Source organism: Peromyscus maniculatus, chromosome 10 (assembly GCF_049852395.1).
Source record: "Peromyscus maniculatus bairdii isolate BWxNUB_F1_BW_parent chromosome 10, HU_Pman_BW_mat_3.1, whole genome shotgun sequence".
Lineage (NCBI taxonomy): Eukaryota > Metazoa > Chordata > Mammalia > Rodentia > Cricetidae > Peromyscus > Peromyscus maniculatus.
This window is the reverse complement of record NC_134861.1, coordinates 101,572,793-101,595,444: the sequence shown is the minus strand read 5'-3', so window position 1 is coordinate 101,595,444 and position 22,652 is coordinate 101,572,793. Positions and strand designations below refer to the sequence as shown.

Below are 22,652 nucleotides of genomic sequence, written 5' to 3'. Positions count from 1 at the left end.
ATACCATCAACAAGATGAGAGGGCCTGAGATATTATCTACACCACAGAGTATAGGCTGCAGAGTGCTGCTGGACATGGGCCCACAGAAACCTTTGCCAGCACAAACTATCACAATGTTGCTCCAGGGCCTCATATTAATTACTGACCTGAGCCACTGTACAGACACAGAACCTAGAACAAGGAAGGCTAGGTCCCACCTGGAAGAGGGAAGATGAACTCCTACGGTGATTAGATAATAGGTCTGAGTGGCTGCAGTCCTATTACCTGAAAACTAAGTGGCCTACTGGTCAGAGGCTTAGGGACATCTGTCAGCAGACAACGTTGGCTTGTACTGAAGACCACCCATTAGGCCCCTTTCCAGTTTACAGGACAGAGTGGGAGACTGAGAGGTCTCCCTCCAGATCCTCATAACCTGCCCCAGGGATATTACATGTTGGTGGTTTGCTGAAACATGACCATGTCAACACCCACTATATCTGAGGGCTGGCTACCTGACACATCAGCTTGTCCACTGGAAAGCACTCTTTATCTCATCAAGAGCAGTCTACTTTCTCATAATGGATGTCAGCACACCTCAAGTTTGCCTGGTGACATCACTCTTCCAAAATTAATGCAAGTTGCTGGTCATGCTCACTGGGCTTTGTGGGCAAGAAGTTACATGCCCTGGAGGGCTTAGTAAAACATACTTCCAAGAGGTGGAAGACAAGCTCTGAAAAGCTCAAGATCCTCCAGGGAAGCCTGTGGTGATCCCATGGCAGTGGGAAATGTCATATTTTATTTAAAGTGAGGGGTCATTGACAGGCATGGTGATACATACCCATAATCTTAGTCCTACAGAGGCTGAGATAGAAGGATCAGGATTTCAAGGCCAGCCTAAAGTCCACAAAGGTGGTATTTTATTTGTACTGAAATGTGGTTTTATTTGTATGTTAATACACAAAGTTGCCTGGGGGTCAGAGCTAATAGTAAGCCATAGCAGAGCTGGGCATTCGTGGCACATGCCTTTAATCCCAGCACTTGGTAGGCAGAGCTAGGTAGATCTCTGTGTGGTCAAGGATACAGCCAGCATTGGAGACACACATCTTTAATCTCAATACCACAGAAGACCTGGAGGGCTGTACAGACAGGCAGTGATGAGGCAGTCATGTGGTTGGGTTTGCAACCAATGAGAAGGCAGAACAGAAAGTCTATATAAAGATAAACAGACAGGAAGTAGGTCTCTTTCGGAGAGGTCTCTTGGCTGAAGAGGCTAGCTGCAGCAGGTGGGTAAGGCTCTTAGCTCTGATCTCTTGGCTTTCTTCTTTGCATTGGTTCTGTGTTTCTTGTTGGTTACTTCTACAGATAAAAAGCACTACAGAAAGTCATTGTATTTCATTCACTCTGCCCACTTCTAAGAGGCACGAGGCCAGAGGAACTCTCAATTTGGATGTAGCCATGAAGTACATACAAGTATTCCATTCAGACTTATTTCCTGGACAGTAGGTAACACTAACTTGGAAAAGCTTGGCAGCAGGCCTAGGCTGCAGCACAAACTTCTGTGTGCTGGGCTTTCATGGGTTGCTGGAGAGAAGGAAAATGTGCAGAATGAATTAAGGACATATGTGTCCAGCAGGCCACCTGGAAAGGGATATAGCTGTGTATTAGCACACCAGGAACTGGTACTGAAAGACAGCGGGTTTTTTCCAATGGCCAGAACCAAGGTGATATATCCAGCCAATTCTGAATATTAAATACACCCCCAAGGACTTACATGTTAAACAATTGGTTTCCAGGTAGTGGTTCTGTTTTGGGAGATTCTAGAAACTTCTCCACAAAGGCCTAGTTGGACAAAGCAGGTCCGTGAAGAAGTGTTTTTGACGGTTACACTTAATTTTATCCTTATATTGCTTCCTGTTCCCCATGAGGTGAACAGCCTTCCCCTCTACAAGTTACTATTGTCATAATGTTCTGCCCAAGTGCATGGGGCTAAGCAACAAGGCACTCCAAGTTTACTGCAGTCATGGATGGCTCAAGGGTCCTCAACTACCATTCAAGCTGATAATAGACCTTTGTATGACCCACAGCATGCTGGCTTAGAAGACAGAATACAAGAATTACAGTTACAGGGTTATGTAGGCTTCCAGTCAGATTTCAAAGGAAGACTTGGGAGGCCAGGTAATATGTGGCAAGGCTGGAATAGTTTTATGTCAATTTGTCACAAGCTACAATCATTTGGGAAGTGGGAACCTCGCTGAGAAAACACCCTAACAAGATTGACTTATGAGCAATAAGTCTGTGTTGCATTTTCTTAATTAGTGATTGATGTGAGAGGGCCCAGGCCACTGTGAGAGGTGCCACCCTTTGGCTGGTGGTCCTGGAGTGTATAAGAACATAGTCTGAGCAAACCGTGGAGAACAAGCCAGTAAGCAGCACTTCTCAATGACTTCTACATCAGTTCCTGCCCTGGCTTCCTTCGATAATAGACTGTAATGTGGAAATGTAAGTGAAATAAACTTTTTCCTACCCAAGTTGCTTATGTTCATCATGTTTAATCACAGCAATGGAAAACCTAAGACACCAGCCTGGGAGAAAGGTCACAGGGGCTGTAAATGGCAATACCACAAGATAGAACTGTCTAGCACATTAGAGTTCATATCACAATAACATGTGTCCCAATTCTGGGAATGTATCTGGAGGATTTAATGTTTGGTCTTGCTTCAATTAAATCCTTCCTTGTCATTTATTTTCCTGTTGAAATGGAGATGTTTACCCTGTGCAATTGTATTTCAGAAGTACATAACTTTCTTTTTGATATTACAGAATCTCAAGCTAAGAGTTTGTCTCGAGTCTCAGAAAAGGGACAGAATTTAGACTGTGTGCACAGTGTGATCTGTGGTGTGTTTGGGGGGTGGGTGTGTATTTGTGTATGTGAGGGGTGTGTGTGTGTGTGTGTGTGTGTGTGTGTGTGTGTGTGTGTGTGTACCAAAGGTCAATATTGAGTATCTTCTCTATAGTTCTCTACTTGATTTTTCTGAAACAGGATTTCTTATTGAACCTGGAGCTTGCAGTTCCAAGTAGACTGGATGGCCAGTGAGCCTGGCCTGTGTCTGTCCTTCCCACCAACACTAGGTTACAGGCATACATCGCCATGCCCTGCCTTCACATGAGTAATCTGTAAACTCTGAATAGATGTCTGCACTCTGGTCCTCATGCCTGCACAGCAAGCGCTTTACCCACTGAGTGTCCTCCCAGCTCCAGATTTAAACTTTAAACAGCTGGGAAGAAGGAGAAAGGCAGGCAAAGGTTACTCCAGCTGGGCCCTCTGTAGTGTTCCTCCACAAAGGCAGACCCCAAGACTGAGGTAGAGAAAGATACTTTCAAAGGAAATGGGGGAACAACAAAAGGAGCTGATAGTCAATTAACCAGCTAATGGCAGTCTAGCTCAACCTGGCTGACCCCATTCACTAGTCAGCACAGGCTCACCAGTCACTAGGAGCCAGTGGCTCTTATGAGGCACGGAGATCCACGTAAGTTACAGGGTCTGAGAAGGGGCCTGCCCGGGCCCAGTAGTCCAATGCTCGTACTCGATAGGAACCAGAGACCACAGCTGTATCTGCAGACACAAAAGCACATATTTCCTGAAGTTCCCAAAACCCCAGACCCACCCCACACCATATGATACTGAGGTCCATTTGGGCGCACCTGGGCTGAACACAAAGAGGTTAAAAGTAGATGGCCTCCTGCTGATTGGAGTATACACTTCACCCTTCTGGGAGAACTGGATCTCATATGTCCACAGGCACCTGGGGAGGGCTGGATCAGTACTGAAGCTGGGGCCAGCTGGCCTGGATGGACGGGATAGGGTGGACCCACAACTCTATACTCTTAAGCTCCCTTCCTGGCACCTCTAGGGTCCCTGGGTACTCTCAACATTATGACAGGCCACACTGAGGGGAGAACACTGGACACTACCACTGTAGGTGATTTCCAACTCAGACACAAGTGGATCTGTGCAGGTGTTGTGCAGTGTGTATAGAGCACAGAGGCAATAGAGGAGGAAGGTGAATGACTAAAAGGGTAATGACATAGGGAAGGATAACCACCCCCACTCACGCACTTGGAGCCCACATGCTCATCTGACCAGACCAGAACCAACTGCCCACGTGTCAGGGGCAGTGCACGCAGCCGGCTAACCTGTGAGGAGGGAGAAGCTGTGAAGGGGTGAGCTAGGCAGCCTCACAGGTAGGGTGGGAAGCTGCCACTTGCCTGCCCTGGTGGCTTCAAGGGGCGTGTGCAGACATGCACCAGCAGAAGTGATGGCAAAGAAAGCTTCCGGTGTAGAGTCAGGCTGCCTCCAGCAGGGAAGGGACGTGGTGCCTCAACCACTGGGTCCTGGGGACAAGGGAGGGGCATGTGGTTGGCAACTCTCTACAGTAACTAAGTAATTAAGGAACCCCTCTCCCTCCCTCCCTACTTGCCCACAAACCTCCACCATGCGCATATGTCGGAATTGCTCTGCAGAGGGAAAGACTGGCTGGCCCATGTGCTGCCACTCACTGTAGGGGCTGCACAGTTGATTGTCTAGGTAGCGTACTACGTAGACAAGCCCTGTGGACCCAGACACCATGGTTTATCTCCCTTGTCCTATCCCTGCTGAGTTCCCAACTTCCTTCAGAACCCTACTCACCCAAGCCAGGGGGTACCCCATGAAGGTGAAGCGTCACAGGGATACTGTGGTTGAGGTGTTCATGGGTGTCATCACTAGCGTAGATCAGGACTGTGGTACGCCAGGCCTCTGAGGAGACTTCAGGGCGATGGGTGCTGGCCAGGACACCCACTGTGTGATTGCTGTCCAACACAGCCCCAGCCTGTGACACTTCCGCCCAGAGTTGTTCTCCATCTACAGGCCAGGCAGAGGACTGGGGCTGTTGGCTCCCTCATACCCAGCACCTGGCTTCCTACCCTAATGCCTGGCTCCCACCATTTGTATACTGAGAGGTCCTGCCATACTGTTCAGCCCACAGAATGAGAGGAGGGAATAAGGTAGAGATTTGGAAAACAAGCCTAAGAAACCCACCCAGCAGCTGGAGGAAATATGCTTGTCCCTGCCCAGCATTTCCATGTTCTCTCAACCCAGGTCCTTCTATGCTGATCCTCACCCAACCCAGGACATGCCAGGCTATCATGGTATTTTCACTCTGACCCAGCATATGCAGAAGCTAGGTAGGTCATTACTCACCCAGCAGGGCCATCAGCCCCATGACTGTAAGGATTGGCTTTCTCAGAAGCTGCACATGGGGTGGGCAAGTATTGTTGACCTGGAAGCGGGCAGTAAGTGTACGCTGGGAGAAAGGGTGTGGGTGGTAGCTCAGGAAGGCATTGTCGTTGCTCAGGAGCACATAGCGAATGGAGGAACTGCTATTGGCAAACAGCAGGTTCTGGTGCTGTGCAATGACCTGTGGACATCAGAGCAGTTGGGACCTGTACCTCTGGCCACCCATACTGTTCCCACCCCCACCAGAGGAAGTCTTCCTGAGTCTGGATGAGGCCAGATGGCAAGAACCCACCTTCACCACCAAGGCTGCATAAATCACATCGGCTCTCCAAGGTTGTGGCAGTGACCAGCCCACTAAAGGGTCTGCCTCATCATTGTAAATAGGGGTGTCCTTGAACTTGGGGAAGAGCTGCTGGATCTGCTCCACAACTGCCACCTCCTGCTCCAGGATGGAGATGGAGCTGCCTGTGCCCTGCAGTCAGCATATACCTCAGTGCAGGCTCAGCTCAAAGCAGGCAGGTAGGGGTGGGGGAATAACATACCTTCTTGTGCAGGGAGATATAATCCAGACGCACGCCCACCTCACCAGTGAAGAAGTTGGTTCCATTGGCACAGTGACGCAGAAGGCTCCAGCACAGTGGTGACCTTGGCAGGGGGTGGAATGAATCCCCAGGGCCACCCATCCTCAACATGGGGCTGGCAATGCGCAGCCCCTCAGAGCAGGCATCATAGTAATTCAGGAAGCCTAGGGCAAAAGGGTCTTGAAGGTCTGAAGTTGTCATGCTTCCCTCTCATGCAGCCCACCCAACAGGACCTGGAAAAATGCTGCCCACCTTGTGTAGTCATGGACACATTGTCAAAGTCATGGTGGTCTGGCTCATTCCAAGTCTCGAAGTTCCACTTGGAAACATGTGTCAGCCCATACCTACCTGCAGAGAGTCTCTGCTGTTATACAATGGAAGTTCTACCTTCAGGTCTGGGGATGGAGCCTATCTGGTGTCTCCTAGGTATTGGGCCCCTTGCGTGGGGTTCCATTGATAGGGTTTATCTGGCTCCAACTAAGTACCCCACCGCCATCAGGTGAATCCCTCACTCATCAGGCATCTCTAGCTGGGATATAGGGATGTCTATGGCAAAGAAGACCAGGAGGTGGCCTGAGAGATCAGGGAAGAGAGCCTCTCCAGGACAGCCCACTGGAGCCCCCCAGGATTTCCCCCTTCTATGCACCGATATATCTTCTGGCCAATCGATAAACCAAGTCCCTCCATTCGAACACCTGCTGCTTGTCCTCAAAGTCTGTGAAATGCCCAGAAGGACTGCCCATCAGCTCAAATCCTGAAACACAAAGGGGTAGCTGCCCCACTACCCAACACACCAAGCCCAGCTGGGCTACACCTCAACAGCACCTCAGTCTGTGCTGAGATACACTATCTACCAGGACATAGAACAGCAGGTGACGGGAGAAAGTAGAACCACTACTCACCAGGGAGGAGCTGGTTCTCCATGAGGAGGTCCAAAAATGCATCCAAGTGGGTGAAGTTGTATATCAGTCCCTGCCCAGATGACTTCCTGTGAAGGGAAGGTCAGTGCTGGAGAGCAGCAGTATTTCTCTACACCCTAGATTGGAACTAGGGCCACATTTAAGGATGTGGGTGCCTCAAGTTCCCAGGGAGATCTAGGCTTTCAGATGGGCTTTCCCTTTGGAAAAGACCAGCATTGTGAAAGTCTGTCACAGTGTACAAGTCTGTAAACACTATGTACAAGTATGTGCACATAAAACCCCACATTAAGCCTTAAAGACACTGAAAACGGTACTATGGAAGCTTCTGTCACTCACAGTAGAATGTGAATGAGTATGGGTGTGTGCATGAAACCTTTAAAGAGATTCAAGTCAGGCTCAGGTCAGTCACCACACTGAGGAGGGAGGGACAGGCAAGTCATATAGGAAAGGTACAATGGGATGGGGTGGGGAGGTGATGAGGCATCTCAAGGACAACTGACATGGAACAGGGTATGGGACAGAAGTTGAGCAGAAGTTAGTAGGCACTACCCTTATTCTATACACTCTAAGAGACCAAAGCTCAGAATTTGACCCAGCAGTCACTTTCCCTCTCTCCATACTGAGAAACAAATGGATGGACAAGAAAAGAAGATGAAGGACTTCCTCAATTCCACACTGGGCCTTTTTCATAGGGTTCAGTTTCTGAGAGGAAAAGAGTCATTAGACATTTGCCTGGATCTTTATTAAAACATCACAAGTTTGGGAAAAGGGAAATGTCAGAGTGAAAGGGGAAGATGATCGGGGAGAGGAAACCACTCCAAAGGGGTAACATCAAAGGTCTGCCAAGTGGTGGCATGAACCAGTGATGAAAATATCCGGGGAACAAGCAGGTACAAAGGCCCTTAAACAGGAGCAAGCTAAGGGCAGTCAGGCAGCAGAAAGGCAGCTAACTGGCCTGGAGCAGAATGAAGGTACAGAGACGGAAATGGGGTTACACAGGGACTTGTGACCACATGAATATGGGACATGATTCAGGCCACATGACTCAGAGCAAAACAGGAGACCTGTAAAGTGGTGATCAGAGCAAAGCCACTACATTCTAGAAGAATCTTGGTAGTGGTTAATTGAGGTGAAAGCAGGAGACATCAATGGGCATGAAGGAAGAGATGCCATGACAGTGTCTACTGTCAGTACTGAGATGAGCTGTGAGCAACGTACAGGACAATTGCATGAATTTCAGGACATTGATGCTTGGGGCTGTCTCTGGCTTACAATTCTGGGGAAGGGGAAGAGCAGCCCCGAGGGCTGAATCTGCAACTGACACTGGTTGAAGGCACCAGCTAACAAGTTCAGTGTCAGTCCTGCCAGGTTCTGAGAGCTTGCTAAAAACAAGTAGCTCCAGAAGATATGTAAGACAGCTCATGGGTTTGTCTGGAGTGGGATGGTAGGTCAGTGACAGTCTCCACAATGGTTGGTAGAACCACCTCAACAAGAAGCAACAATTCTAGCCACATCAATCCCTCACCCTATATGGTCACATTGGCTACTGCCCCAAGTTCAGGTCCTGCTTCTCCCAGCCTGCCTGCCCTCTGTGCTTTTGGACTGGAGCCTCTGCCTAAAGCTACAAAACAGACCTGCTTGGCTTCCCACCCAACGGTCAAAAACAGTTGCAAATAAATAAAGCCAAACAAGCACTTGGATAAAGATTAAACGCTTGTTCCAAAGTCCCAAGTTATTGGGGTTAGTCAGAAGCTGTCACCAGCTCCCTGTCTTCATAAACCAAGCAGAATACACAATTCATGGAGCAGGCCTCAGCAAAAGGGCTATTCCTGGGCCAGTCTTTCACATCAGAGATGTCCCAAGACTGCAACCCTGTAAGGACCTGACTGTTTGCCTGTCACCCCTGTCAACCTCTATAGCTAGACCACTGAGATACCTCGAGGGCCTCCCATGCCCAGGAAACCCAAGGAACAGTCTTTTGTCCTCACTGCGAATTAGTTCCTTTCTGCTGCCTTGGAAGGTGGTGTTGTTAAAGAATCCTAAACAAGGGAGGGGGCAAGTCAGTGAGGTGAAGTGTAGGGAAGTCTGTCATTCCCTGCAGAGTGGCCTGAGCCATAGCCCAGCTGAGCTGAGGCAGGAAAAGATACAGCCACACTAGCAAGGCCACACAAGGGCCTTTTCACTCTAGCCCGCAGCGGTCGCACTGCTCTAGGCCTCCCGCTAGAGGCGGAGCGCGTGCGCTTAGAGGATGAGGCCGCAGCGGCTGGTGAGTGCCTGGGTGAGCGCGGGTGAGCGGAGCGGGCGGGGAGGCGGAACGCGCCTGCAGAGGAGTGCAGCAGTACCCGGCAGCACCAGGGCCGATGCACGCAGCAGGCTTGGGAGGTCTAGGGCAGCGAAGAGAACACGGTCTGTTGACACCGCTGACTATGCAGGATGGGGGTGGTGCGTGGAGCGCGGAAACCGTATCTCGGTATCTCTCGGGAGAACCTGCTGAAGCCCCAGGAAGGTGCGCACCCGGACTAATTTTGGGGAAGAAATTCTGATCTAGTCCGGGAGCCTGTCTAGCCCATCATTTTCCACTGTTGGACAGTGTATAATATTTTCTTCCAAAATAAAATGTATTCAAGATATAAATGGTGGATTTAGAGATAAAAGAAGGAAATCACTGAGCCGCATAGGACCAAACAGACCGATCGGCCCCATACCCCTGCCCTATATGTGTCCAGTAGCAAGCCAAGAAGCCCGCAGTTCAATGCACATTAGGGTGGGACAGTGGGCCTGGTCACACCAATTGCAGTACCACCCTGAGTGCACAGAGCTGTAGAGGCAGAAGAATGAGTGGGGCAGGGGACTCATGGCAAGTCATGGAAGACATGACTTCATCTACATTTCCATTGGCTGTGGGCACTGGCAGGGCGGGGTGGGGGTGGAGGATGGGGGATGTGTGATGTAAGGCTTAATCCCTCCTACCCAGGGCGGTGGAGAAGGGAGGGACCATTCCGACGCGGTTTTCTTTGCTTCCAAGGGAATTGAATACTCTCACCCTCTCCTTCACCCCAGCACCTCTGTGTTTACAGATCCATCCATTCCACAACTTCAGCTCTGCCCTTCTCAAAGATGTAGCAACAGGACATTCCCCAGAGGCCTCTCTGTGAGTAACTGGCTAGGCGGCACCCTCAGTAGCTGTCCGTACCACCACTAGAGGAGGCTTTTATCTGACAAAAGAGGGGCTGCTCTGACTAGCCCCACCACACCCACTGGGTAACTGCTCCTGTAAACCACAGTTCCCAACTGCTGTGCAAACAGTGGCTGGGGGCTTGTTGTAAGGGGAAAGGATGCCCAGCCCTACAAAGGTAGGGCACAATAAGTTAAGACCCTGGGGCCCTAAATAGGTTCTTCCAGGAAAAGCAGACCTACTTGGAGGGGTAGGACAGCATCCAGGTGGGGAGCCAGAGAGCAAAGGTAGAGGAACACCTAACCCACAGAGCATCCAGCCCTGCCTAGTCTTAAACTCAGCCTTCCTACTCTGGCCATTCTACCCACATTCCATTTTCATTTCACCCCCAAGCAAAGTGTTGGTCAGGCCCATGGCTGCCAGGAACTGGACAAGGCTTGCAGATGTCCCAAAGGACTGTCCAACCTGTGAACTGGAAGGGACTCTGAATTATTATCTCCTGACTTGGAGGAATGGAGCCTCAGAGTCCCAGCTGGTTCTGCAAGACAACTGTTGATCCTAAGCCCCTTCCCAAGACCCTTGGGGATAAGAGGAGCAAAGCGTATAGCTTCACTTTGCCCAGTCCCAGGGCAAACTGCCCACTGAACTTGGGCCAGTGGAGACAACAGACCAGCCTAGCTGGGCCTTCTAGCAATAATGAAGGGGACGATCTCCAGGATGGGAGGGTACCCAGAATACAGCAGACCACAGAAAAGATCAAGGCCTGTTAGCACAAAACTACTTACTCTCAAAGCACAAGAAGTGGACCTGAGATTCTGGCCAGCCTTACAGAACTTGGAGGCATACCTCAAGTCTGAGGGCACTGATTAATTATGCTAATGTTAAGGACCCATTTATCTCTAGGCAATCCTTACAAGGCAAGTCCCATGTCCTACAGAGGTACATGGGGGCCAAGTGCCTGACCATGATCACTGGTGGTTAGTACCAGGGAGGAGAGGGAAAGAAGTGGGGCAGGATCTGAGGCCAACCCAGGATTGAACACACTTATCTTGATGCTGACAGTCCTTGGGCTGTGCACAACACAGGCATGTGTTCACTCACACAAGTATGTGCACACACATCAGTAGCCTTATGCATATACTGCATACAGGGACATGGAACAAAGTCTGAGTTTCAGCTTGCCCCAGCTAGCACAGGCTCCATGAAGGTGGAGAGAAGATAACCAGCATCTGGGTAGGTGAAGTCAGCTGTACATGACCCCAGAACTTCATAGCTAAAGTGTTTCACTCAGCTCCTCTGGGGCCTCACACTCAAGCACCTCAACCACTCCTGCCCCCACCTCCTCTTCCTCCTGACATTACAGAAGCTGTTGCACCTGGAGCACCCACCCCTCTGCAAAGGGGAGTTTATCAGAGGCCCACATAACCATAATTATTTGTGAGCCTCTGATTATAGTACAACTCGCTGGATTAGCTCACCCGATTAGCTGCTCAGGTAACACTCATTTGACGGGGGAAACCCATGACTCAGCTATTTTGGGGGTAAATAATTTAACAGCGAGCCCAGTGGAGTATTCCCACAGGTCAGTCTCAGAGGCGCCTGCCAACCTTGTTCTCCGCCTGTTAACAGAAGCCAGAGTGATTGGAAGTTCAGCCCACGGCAGCCCCTGGATATTGTAAAGCCTACAGAGCCGGCCAGGTGTCCCAGGTAAGAACTATCCTTGTACTCATACAACAGGCCCCAGGAGGTGTGGTTTCCTGGGCAGAGACAGGAACCTAGACTGTCATTTCTCTGGGGATTGCTCAGATACAAGGAAGATGACACTTAACAGTCCTTCCTCCACACACATGAGCCCCCAAAGACTTGGGGTGAGCCTCGGAGCGCTCAGTTTCACTTGTGTATCATTGTTCTCATAATCTTTCTCAAGAGCTAAGATGCCTGATAGACCACCACCCTAGCAGGGAAGCTGCTGTTCCAATACCCAAGCCAGGCACAAGGGGCTCCAACAGTCACCACTGTGTCCTGAGTCCCATGAGAACAGAGAATGTTTGATTAATATTACAAATAAGTACTTTGGAACCTGTAAACAGGACCCAAGGTCATCATGTGGTCAGCATGGCCTGAGACTCTTCAGTACCAAGGCAAGGTCAGAAGGGGCCAGAACAGCTAGGCCAAAGGTGGACATCTGTGGAGCAGTGTGCTTGTTCAATATAGTTGAGCCTCTGGGAAGAGGCTCAGCACTCGGAGTTAAGGAGCACACTGGTTCCGGAGCACACTGGTCCCTGGTGAGGCACTCTCTAAACTCATTGGGAAGGGTGTCACAGACCAGGGGCCTCGGCACACACAATATGCAAGGCTTTCTCCAGGTCCATGGTATTCACAGGAGAACAGATGAGAACAGATGATGGCTTGGGAGAACTCGTGTGGAAGTGGGGTGACTGGCAAAGCCACTTGCCATCCAGATAGATGGGGAGTGGCTAGAGCTCAGGCAAACATGCATCTGTCTCTGTTGTCACTGGCTTGGGCATATATGGGTCTAGTCCAGCCCTCGTCTCAGGTGGGTGATCTTCAGAATGCTTTAAGTGGACTTCACATAGGAGCTGAACTAGACAAACACAGAGCACAAATGGGGGTGAGGCTGGGTAGAATGGCTCCCTGTCATAAGACCTCTCACCATAAAACTAGCTTTTGGAGCTCAAGGCCTTACATCCATCCACGTAGAAGAACGAGTGCTTAATGGAAGAACAATCTCTGATGTCTGGTGTCTGTGTTTGGGTGAACAAACACTCACTGTGAAGCTGGGCTCCTAACCATGCCCATTCTCCCTTGCAGGTTGGCCAAAGAGCCTGGTCTGACAGGATGGATGCTTCTCCTGAGCCCCAACAGAAGGGTGGGACACTGGTGCTGGTCCGACGGCAACCCCCTGTGTCCCAGGGCTTGCTGGAAACACTGAAAGCCAGGATGAAGCAGAGCTGCACCTGCAGTATGCCATGTGCTCAGGCTTTGGTGCAGAATCTGTTTCCTGTCATACACTGGCTGCGTCAGTACCGCCCAAAAGAGTACCTGGCAGGTGATGTTATGTCTGGGTTGGTCATTGGCATTATCCTAGTGCCACAGGCCATAGCCTACTCACTGCTGGCTGGGCTGCAGCCCATCTATAGCCTCTATACTTCCTTCTTTGCCAACCTTATCTACTTCCTCATGGGCACCTCACGCCATGTTAATGTGGGCATCTTCAGCCTGCTGTGCCTCATGGTAGGTCAGGTGGTGGACCGAGAACTCCAGTTCGCTGGTTTTGACTCCTCCCAGGATTCTCTGGGGCATATGGACAATGGCACCACCCTCAACAACTCAACTACAACACTGGTGCTTGGGCTACAGGACTGTGGACGGGACTGCCATGCCATTCGAATCGCCACTGCTCTCACTCTGGTGACCGGACTTTATCAGGTAAGGAGTTAGCTGTCTAGCAAGCGGGCTGGCGACTCAGTTTCTTAGAGCACCGGAAGGTGGTTGCCACTACCACCAGAAAAAGCCTGGAAGCATGTGGAGGAAGAATTCTTCAGGTTCAGAGAGAAAACAGCTCAGCAAGGGCAAGGTGGAGCCCAGGCCTAGATACCAGAGGGACTTCAGTCACAGAATGGAGGGATATGTGGGGCTGGCCTGGCCACCTGTGCTCTGAGAAGGGCCACTGGGCCAAATATGGCCATGGCTCAGATGAGCTAGACTATAACCCCAATGTCCATCTTGGCTTCCTGACCCAGGCAGGACCTAGGAGTGGAGATGTGTTCCCCTGGCCTCCCCACACCTAGACCTTGTCTGCTGACCTTGTCTTCTCTGTTCATTCTGTCTGTTCCATGGCTGCCCAGGAGGGGACTGGGTGGAAGGAGCTGTGTGCTGCATACTAGGCACAGGGGAAGGGCCTGCCTCCTTATGCCTACAGCCCTGATTCTGAAATAAAACCAATTTCTGTATGTGTGAGAGTGTGAGAAGTGAACATCCACAGCCAACTGCAACATCCATGTGCCCCTGTGTCTTCTGTCCTGTTATGCATGTGGAAACAGCAGGAGTCCATTCAGGGGAGTAAGCAAGGGTAGACACCAGGCTCTGTGCTGTAACCCCTTGGGTTATACTGATGCTAGCTCCTGCCTCGTGGCCTACCAAACTGACTGTACTCCATTTACAGGTCCTCATGGGTATCCTCCGGCTGGGCTTTGTGTCTACCTACCTCTCACAACCACTGCTCGACGGTTTTGCTATGGGAGCCTCTGTGACCATCTTGACTTCTCAAGCTAAACACCTGCTGGGTGTGCGGATCCCTCGGCACCAGGGCCCAGGCATGGTGGTCCGCACATGGCTGAGCTTGCTGCAGAGTGTGGGACAGGCCAATATGTGTGACATGGTCACCAGTGCCGTGTGCCTAGGAGTGCTAATAGCAGCTAAGGAGCTCTCAGACCGCTACCGACACTGCCTGAAGGTGCCAGTACCCACAGAGCTGCTAGTCATTGTGGTGGCCACACTTGTGTCGCACTTTGGACAGCTCCATACTCGGTTTGGCTCTAGTGTGGCTGGCAACATTCCCACTGGTTTTGTAGCCCCACAGGTACCAGACCCTAAGATAATGTGGCGTGTGTCCCTGGATGCTATGTCCCTAGCCCTTGTGGGCTCAGCCTTCTCCATCTCATTGGCAGAGATGTTTGCTCGTAGCCATGGCTACTCTGTTCATGCCAACCAAGAGCTGTTAGCTGTGGGCTGCTGCAACGTGCTGCCTGCCTTCTTCTCCTGTTTTGCCACCAGTGCTGCTCTGTCCAAAACCCTGGTGAAGACAGCCACTGGCTGCCAGACCCAGCTGTCCAGTGTGGTCAGTGCTGCTGTGGTGCTGCTGGTGCTGCTGGTGCTAGCTCCATTGTTTCATGATCTGCAGAGGTGTGTGCTGGCTTGTATCATTGTTGTCAGCCTGCGAGGGGCACTGCGAAAAGTGAAGGACCTCCCACAGCTTTGGTGGCTAAGCCCTGCTGATGCATTGGTCTGGGTGGCTACTGCAGCCACCTGTGTGCTAGTCAGCACCGAGGCTGGACTGTTAGCTGGGCTGTTCTTCTCACTGCTCAGCCTGGCAGTCCGCACACAGCGTCCACGGGCTGCCCTTCTTGCTCGAATTGGAGACTCAACCTTCTATGAGGATGCTTCTGAGTTTGAGGGCCTCCTGCCCCCACCTGAGGTGCGAGTGTTCCGTTTCACAGGCCCACTATACTATGCCAACAAGGACTTCTTCTTGCGGTCACTCTACAGCCTCACAGGGCTGGACGCAGGGCACTCAGCCACCAGGAAGGAGAAGGGTCCAGAGGTGGGTGTCAGTGACAGAAATCTTGTTGACGGCAAGGACATGGGTTCAGTGAGCAGTGGGACTGGGCTGGTGGTACCCCTGGCATTTGGTTTCCACACAGTGGTCATTGACTGTGCACCACTGCTGTTTCTGGATGTGGCTGGCATGGCCACACTGAAGGACCTGCACAGAGACTACAGGGCCCTGGACATCACCCTGCTTCTGGCCTGCTGCAGTCCCTCAGTGAGGGACACACTGAGGAAAGGTGGCTTCCTTGGGGAAGACCAGGGAGCTGAGGATGAGCTGCTGTTCCCCAGTGTACACAGTGCCGTGGAGGCTGCACGTGCCCGCCGTGAGGAGCTGGTGGCTGCTGACTCTGCTTTCTAGCACGACTAAGACCCATGTCCACAAGCCAGTACTGAGCTCCTTTGTAGGAGTGAAATGAAGGATGGAGTCATTAGAGAGATGTACCCTTGGACCATCTCTGCCCTGGAAAAGCCAGGGAACTCCAACTAGGAAAGGGAACACATTCATTCCAAACATTCAGTGATTGAGATCCTCTACCTGAGACCACTGCTGCCCCCTGGTGCCTATTCAACCCTGGTGGCTGCACCCACACATTTGATCCCTCAACCAAGGCAGTGCCCAGTTTGATATTCTGTTACCATCTTATCTGAAAAAAAGTCCTGCAAATTATGTGGCCTCCAAGATGCCAAAAGGACACTTTCCCTCCCCCTGCACCACCAGATATTAGGTATGAGCTGAACATATGGCCCAGGGGCAAGAGTCTGAATTTCTGAAAGGCCTTCGCATGCCTGATGCTCATCTTGGTTGGGCCTTGCAAAGGCAGTCACCTGCTCCAGAACAGATGGCCCAGTGTCACTGTCTAAGATGATGTGACTGATATAACCCCAACCTGACCTTCAATATGATGTCTCTACACAGCTTATACTGGTGACCACAACGGGCACATGTATGGTACAAAGCCAGGCACAGTATACACCAACCCCATTCTGTACTTCTAAGAAACCCTTAGAAGGAAACCACCTGTGCTCTTTCCAGGGGCTGCCCTTGGCATAGCCAAGCAGACCTTCCCTTCATCTTCTGCCCAAGAGGATGCTCTAACAGGCAGTGCAGTCCCGGCCCTGTGCCCTACCATGATGCTTCCCAGCCAACAGCCCAGCACTGTGCTCCACAGCTGGCCCTGACAAGGTCAGATCCACCACCTCAGCATCTCTGTAAGACAAGCTCTGACCAGCAGCTCCCAGGGCACCCACCTCAGCATCACCCACCTGGCTGTGATGAGATCCAGCAGCCAATGTATCCGGACCTGCTCGATGCCACTGTGAGGTACGGCACCTATGTAGGCAAGGTTCAGGTGCTGGTCCCAACTAAGGTCGTACTGGTCAGCCTGGTCGTGAGGCAGTGGGGGGCTAGGGACAGGACAAAGAAGTAAAGTGTTTGTCCTAAGCAGGGGCCTGCAGCAGACCAGGTTCCACACATTTAGCACCTGACTGCCAGGCCCTTGCAGAGGAACAGTGTGTGTCTCCACATTGTATGATAAAGTAGCCCTTCCACCAGAAATGTTTTACAGTCTTGTCTCTGGGAGGTGGGTTCCCATAGGACACAGTACCATATTCTAATAGGACATCTGCCTGCCATAGAAGGGGATCTGTAAATTCCTAGAGAGACTTGGAGGCATTCAGAAACCAGGTCTGATCCAACACTCGAGGTCAGGTCTTAGTACTTTGGGAGAGTCCTAGGTTCTGCCAAAGTACCAATCATGAGCCTATAGCCTGAGTACCGTGCTCTTGATCCATGGGGACCATTTAGGGAGGCTCTGGCACTCGGAAAACCCACTCCACACCCTGAAGGAAGAAGTTTGATCTTCACTCCTAAGTGTCCAAGAATGATGGGCAGAGAGCCCAAAGGTCTGATGAGAGAAACCCAGAGAATGGAGCAAGAGGCTTTCCTGGACTTGGCAAGAGCGAGAGGTGGGCCTCACCAGAAGCCGGTGCTCCTCCAAAAGGGCAACAGAGGCCTCAGCGGGCGGGCTGCGTCCACACGCACCAGGTATGGGGTCTCAGCCACAGCCAAGGGCGCAGCCAAGAACGCAGCTAGAAATGCCAGCGTAGCGGAGGTGGGACGCAGGGAGCGCATGACTAGGTAACCTGGAGCTCCCGATCTGCAAGCCTTTAGGTCCCGGTCGTAGTAGTTCCGCCTCCGGGTAGCGCCCCACGTGACCGCTCGCCGGGGCAGGACAGAACCCAACGCGCGCCGCCTCTTCCCCTGGCGAGTACCGCCCAGGCTGCTGCGTCTCAGATGCTCCAAATGCCAAACGAACACCTGCAGTGCTTGGGAGAACATTGGCCTTGGGTGTCTCCGTGAGGCCATTATTCTTGGCGATGCCCGCAAAGATCTCTCAGGAGGCCTACACGAGGTCTGAAAAGCAAATCAGACACTACTGTCTCTCGAGGAGTGGAGGTGAAGAGCTGTACCAGAAGATGGCGCTGCGGGACTGCTCCAAGGATTAGGTTTGCGGAGAAAATCAAGAGTACTCCAGAGCTTTGGCAATGAGAATCTATTCCTTTTCCTGAAATGGGGCTGCTGTAGGACAAACAGGCGTGTGGTCAAAGACGCTTCAGAAGCCAAGTGGCCACTTCTAGTGGACAGCCAAAGGTAAATCCTGGATGTCTGTGAAAGGCAGGGTCAATAGTGCAAGTCTCTAAGATTTGAATTGTGCACACACACGCTGAGTAGGATATTAGCAACAGTGGAAGAGAATCAACTAGTCTCTAACGACTCCAGTTCCTGGCACTCTTGGTAGCATATGCCTTTAACTTCTGGGGTTCCCTCAATAATAAAAGCAACCAAGTTTCACGACCCGGTAAAACAACCCTTTCTCGTGCAGTCTTCCCGTGACACCAACAGGAGACATTCCCTGAAGTCTTAGGTCCTCAGGACAGCTGGTAAAGGGAAGGTTTCTAGGTAGAGAAATGAAAGCTCTTATGTCATAACCCTATTCAAGGATCAGAAAGTCAGGAGACTATGTGGCATTTCTGCAATGACTGAAATTCAAAGCTCAGTGTCCATAGACAACCTCTGGATACTACCTGGTAGGGTATTCTGTTCCGTATGAATACTGATATATAGAAGCTGTATGTTTGATCTTGAATTAGTGGGTTTATTAATCACATAGCAAGCAAAAGTAAAATAGTGAATATTAAGTAGTGAATAGAAGCAGCAGACAGCAAAGCATCAATGTTGGGCACTCACCAATACCCAACAGAAATGACTGGGATAGCCTGAGCTACATAGCAAAATGCTCCAAAAAGGGAGTGGGGGAGGTGAAGGAGGCAAGGATAAAACAATCACACAGAAATGTTCTAGAAACAATACAGAGATGGTAAATACCCCAGAGAAAACTGCTAAAATGGTGAGTGGAGCATTTTAAATAACCTAAAAGCTGAAGTAACAGTAAAGACTCCATGCTGAAACTAAAGAGAGAGACAGCAGTGGGAGCAAGATTGTTTCAGACTAACCTTCATTAGAACAACCAGTGATGGCAGGATTCTTGGGGTCACAGTTTCTCTGATGACAAGAACAGCATTTACAGCGGGAGATTTTCAATCAGGAAAGCGGGGACCAAGAAGCCATGAAGTTGGGACAGTCTCATGGGGACTGGGGTACAGAAGCTGAAGGTCAGGCTCAGTGCATTAGAGGACTATTCCCTGAAAGTGAAGGTGAGACAGAAACCGAACTGTCCTCACGGGAACCGAAGATCAAATCTCCTCACGTCCTGAGTGAGTGAAGGTAAGTATACTCCACTTGATTGAAGAGAACATAGTCCCTCTACTCCAGGAAGCTCCAGCTTTATCAGTATGTTATTAACTGGTGCTAGACTGGATCCTGGGTCAGGAAAAGATGATCAATCACACAGAGCACACTAGTAAAAATTCTTAACCTGAAAATGTACTGTATATTGCTCAATAAAACTCTATCAATGATAATTCCAAGATGGTTAACTGACTTGACTGCACCACAGTGGGAATGGAGTGGCACTTGTTCCTTTCATATCTGGGCTGACATACTTGAAATCAAAGGGTCTTTGTCCAAATGACTTTGAAGTTCAAACCAAAGAGTAATAGTATGATTATACATAATACGCGAGGCAAAGCAAATTCAGCAAAATGTTAATGATCCAGAATATGTACTACTATCCTAACTCTTCTGTACATTTGAAAAAAAATTATTTTTTGAGACAGAATCTCCATATGTAGCCCTGGCTGGCTTGGAACTTACCATGGAAATCAGGCTGGCATAGAACTCGCAGGCATCTGTTTTTCTCTGTCTTCTGAGTGCTGAGATCAAAGCCATGTGCTTCCATGCCTGACCCTATCATTATTATCATTATTATTAGTTTTTTTTGAGACAAGATTTCTTTGTGTAGCCCTTGCTGTCCTAGAACTTGATCTGTAGACCAGGCCTGCCTCAAACTTGGAGATCCTGCCTCTGCCTTCCAGGTGCTGGGATTAAAATCATGCATCACCACCTCCAGCTGCCTTTTTTTTTTTATTTTATACACATGGGTGAATGCCTGCATGTTTGTATGTGCACCATGTACCTGCTTGGTGCTCATGGAGGCTAAAAGTGAGTGTCAGATGCCCTGGAACTAGAATTACAGGTAGTTGTGAGGCACCATGTGGGTGCTGGGACCTGAATCTGGGGCTTCTGCAACAATAGTAGATTCTCTTAACCACCGAATCATCTTTCCAGCTCCTTCAAATTTTTTTCAACATAAAGATGTTGAAGAAAACACAAAAACTACAAGAAAACTTATCAAATGGCACTACTTAAAATGCTCTGTTTTGTTGTATGTAGATCATAAAGGTCGCAGAACCTTAATGGATTAGATTAGCTACAAATTAGACCCAGCTAAAGATAGAAGTAAGGAACTGGAAGATAGATTTTGGAGACAATTAATACTGAAACCACAGGACAGACTTAGAGAAAGGGTCTAATGGTATGATTAAATTTGCAGCTGGAAACAAGAGGTTGTTGCTGGAGGGCTTCTCTCCAGGTTCCCCATGCCCCGCAGTCCCACAATCCACATATAAAATAATCACTCAGACGCTTATATCACTTATAAACTGTATGGCCATGGCAGGCTTCTTGCTAACTGTTCTTATATCTTAAATTAACCCATTTTTATAAATCTATACCTTGCCACGTGACTGGTGGCTTACCAGAGTCTTTACATGCTGCTTGTCCTGGCGGTGGCTGCAGTGTCTCCCTCCTCCACCTTCCACTTCCCAGAATTCTCCTCTCTCCTTGTCCCACCTACTTCCTGCCTGGCAACCTACTTCCTGCCTGGTCACTGGCCATCAGTGTTTTATTTATATACAGCAATATCCACAGCAAGAGGTAATAGAGTGTAAAAAGTATTTGAAGGGACCATTGTGATACCTTTCTGAAAGTGAATTAAGAAAATTAGGGGCCAGAAAGATGACTGAGTTAGTAAAATGACCTGCATTTGAGCCCTAGTGGAAAAGCTGGGTGTAGTGCACATGCTAGTAATCCCAGCACTGGGGAGGGAGAGACAAGAGGATCCTGGGGGCTTGCTGGCTAGCTAGTCTAGCAGAATTTGAGAGCTCCACATTTGAGAGACCTTGTCTCAAAAAACAGGTAGAGTTGGTGAAATAGCATAGCAGATATGAACACTTGCTGCCAAGCCTGAGGACATGAACTCAATCTCTGGAATGGTAGAAAAAAAGAACTGACTCCTGTAAGTTGTCCTCTGGCCTCCACATACATGCTGCGATAAGATGAATTGCTAAATGGTCTTATTAATAAAAAAAAAAAACCAGAGCCAGATATTGGGGTGAAAAACTGAGAGATCAGAAAAATTGTACAAGCCACAGAAACCTCACCCCAGTCTCCTAAGAGACCTACTTCCTGTATACCCACGCCTATATGCCTTTCTGTTCTGCCATCTCATTTCCTCTCTCAGCCCAGCTACATCATTTCTTCTTCCTGTCCAGCTCTGTCACTTCCTGTCTGTCTGAACAGACCTAGACCTTTATGGTTAGTGCTGGGATTAAAGGAATGTACCACCACACCTGGCTCTGTTCCCAGTGTGGCCTTGAACTCACAGAGATCCAGATGGATTTCTGCTTCCCAAGTGATAGGATTAAAAGCCTGTACACCATTGCCTGACCTCTATGTTTACTATAGTGGCTGGCTTTTCCCTCTGATCCTCGGATAAAATTTATTAGGGTGCATAATATATTGGGGACACAATACATCACCACAATATACACAAATAATTAAAGGGTTAAAGAACATAGAGATGGAGAACAATTAAGGAAGACACCCATCTGATCTCTTATCTCCATGAACACACATTTGTGCACACACACAGAGACAATCAAGCTATCAGATTAAAAGTAAATCATTGTGTGGACTGGAGAGATATCTCACCAGTTAATAGCACTGACTGCTCTCCCAGAGGACCTGGGTGTTGTGGAATAATCTTTTTGCATACTGTGAAGATGTGTCACTCAGATTGGTTTAATAAAAAGCTAAATGGCTGCTGGGCGGTGGTGGTGCACTCCTTTAATCCCAGCACTTGGGAGGCAGAGCCAGGCGGATCTCTGTGACTTGGTAGCCTGGGCTACCAAGTGAGTTCTAGGAAAGGTGCAAAGCTATGCAGAGAAACCCTGTCTCGGAAAAAAAAAAAAAAAAAAAAGCTGAATGGCCAATAGCTAGGTAGGATTTTAGGGGCACAGAGGATGCTGGGAAGAAGAAGCATGGAGTCACCAGCTGGATGCAGAGCAAGCAGGTAGAACGTAAATTAATATAAATGAGTTAATTTTTATAAGAGCTAATTAGAAGCAATCATAAAATATCAAGAAAGCTTTCTTAATTAATAATGTCTCTGTGTCATGATTTGGGAGCAGGATGGCAGGACAGAAAAATCTGCCTACAAATGGTGTCTAATGTGGGGGCACATATTTCCACATAAGACCTGAGAAAGCTTAAATAAAGATTCCAAACACACAAAAAATGGAGCCAAGTGCAGCTTCCTAGTCCTACAGTCTCTCATGAGGGCTGTGGTACAGAGATATGTCTTCCAGCTGCTGCCTGTGGGCTTGAGCCGCCAGTGCACCCTGAGCTAAGGTGTACAGTGGTTTAAGATTTTGGTCATGCAGACAGAAAAGGTTACAGATATGCAGTAAAACAAGTTCAGATGGAAAAAAAAAACCTCTAAGCAGGTTACAATGTGTTTAACAATGTGCATAGGCTTAAGGGACAAAGAGAAAAATGATATAGACAGTCATAAGAAATAATGGTTTAACAATAATAAAATAAAGTCTTTAAAGAGAGAAGTAATAAAAAA

General features: G+C 49.4%; 2 protein-coding genes across 15 annotated transcripts; one reads left to right on the top strand and one right to left on the bottom strand.

Moving 5' to 3' along the window:
• Positions 1 to 874: 874 nt before the first annotated feature.
• On the bottom strand, positions 875 to 17,647 carry Idua (alpha-L-iduronidase). 12 transcript variants are annotated; one of them, XR_006061712.2, is made up of 16 exons: positions 17,259 to 17,647; positions 16,546 to 16,686; positions 6,738 to 6,823; positions 6,482 to 6,589; positions 6,088 to 6,183; positions 5,797 to 5,999; positions 5,547 to 5,726; positions 5,219 to 5,435; positions 4,667 to 4,879; positions 4,466 to 4,587; positions 4,246 to 4,371; positions 4,097 to 4,173; positions 3,682 to 3,782; positions 3,463 to 3,592; positions 1,751 to 1,818; positions 875 to 1,617 (listed from the first exon to the last, which is right to left on the bottom strand). XR_006061712.2 is itself a non-coding variant. In XM_042257841.2 (15 exons), the coding sequence occupies exons 1-14, from the start codon at positions 17,645 to 17,647 to the stop codon at positions 3,486 to 3,488; spliced, it is 2,166 nt and encodes a 721-aa protein (XP_042113775.2). In that variant the 3' UTR covers positions 875 to 1,617; positions 3,463 to 3,485. The 12 variants fall into 12 exon arrangements, 6 of the variants coding, with proteins under 6 accessions (XP_042113775.2, XP_076403225.1, XP_015859791.2 ...); XR_013043112.1 differs by having other exon boundaries at positions 1,751 to 3,592; XR_013043115.1 differs by lacking the exon at positions 5,547 to 5,726.
• On the top strand, positions 11,504 to 21,843 carry Slc26a1 (solute carrier family 26 member 1). Of its 3 annotated transcripts, none has more exons than XM_016004309.3 (3): positions 11,504 to 11,637; positions 12,763 to 13,380; positions 14,117 to 16,837. In XM_016004309.3, the coding sequence occupies exons 2-3, from the start codon at positions 12,790 to 12,792 to the stop codon at positions 15,638 to 15,640; spliced, it is 2,115 nt and encodes a 704-aa protein (XP_015859795.2). In that variant the 5' UTR covers positions 11,504 to 11,637; positions 12,763 to 12,789; the 3' UTR covers positions 15,641 to 16,837. The 3 variants fall into 3 exon arrangements, with proteins under 3 accessions (XP_015859795.2, XP_006985864.2, XP_042113774.2); XM_006985802.4 differs by lacking the exon at positions 11,504 to 11,637 and adding an exon at positions 12,085 to 12,215; XM_042257840.2 differs by lacking the exon at positions 11,504 to 11,637 and adding an exon at positions 12,479 to 12,562 and having other exon boundaries at positions 14,117 to 21,843.
• Positions 21,844 to 22,652: the final 809 nt, after the last annotated feature.

Excerpts from the sequence above, each read along its gene's own strand:
- Slc26a1 (XM_042257840.2), top strand. Across the intron at positions 13,381-14,116 it reads TGGTGACCGGACTTTATCAG|GTCCTCATGGGTATCCTCCG; the intron begins GTAAGGAGTTAG and ends CTCCATTTACAG.
- Idua (XM_016004305.3), bottom strand. The coding sequence starts at position 17,647 with ATGGCCTCACGGAGACACCCAAGGCCAATGTTCTCCCAAGCACTGCAG. Across the intron at positions 6,824-16,545 it reads CTGGATCTCATCACAGCCAG|GAAGTCATCTGGGCAGGGAC; the intron begins GTGGGTGATGCT and ends TTCCCTTCACAG. Across the intron at positions 6,590-6,737 it reads GGAGAACCAGCTCCTCCCTG|GATTTGAGCTGATGGGCAGT; the intron begins GTGAGTAGTGGT and ends TTTGTGTTTCAG.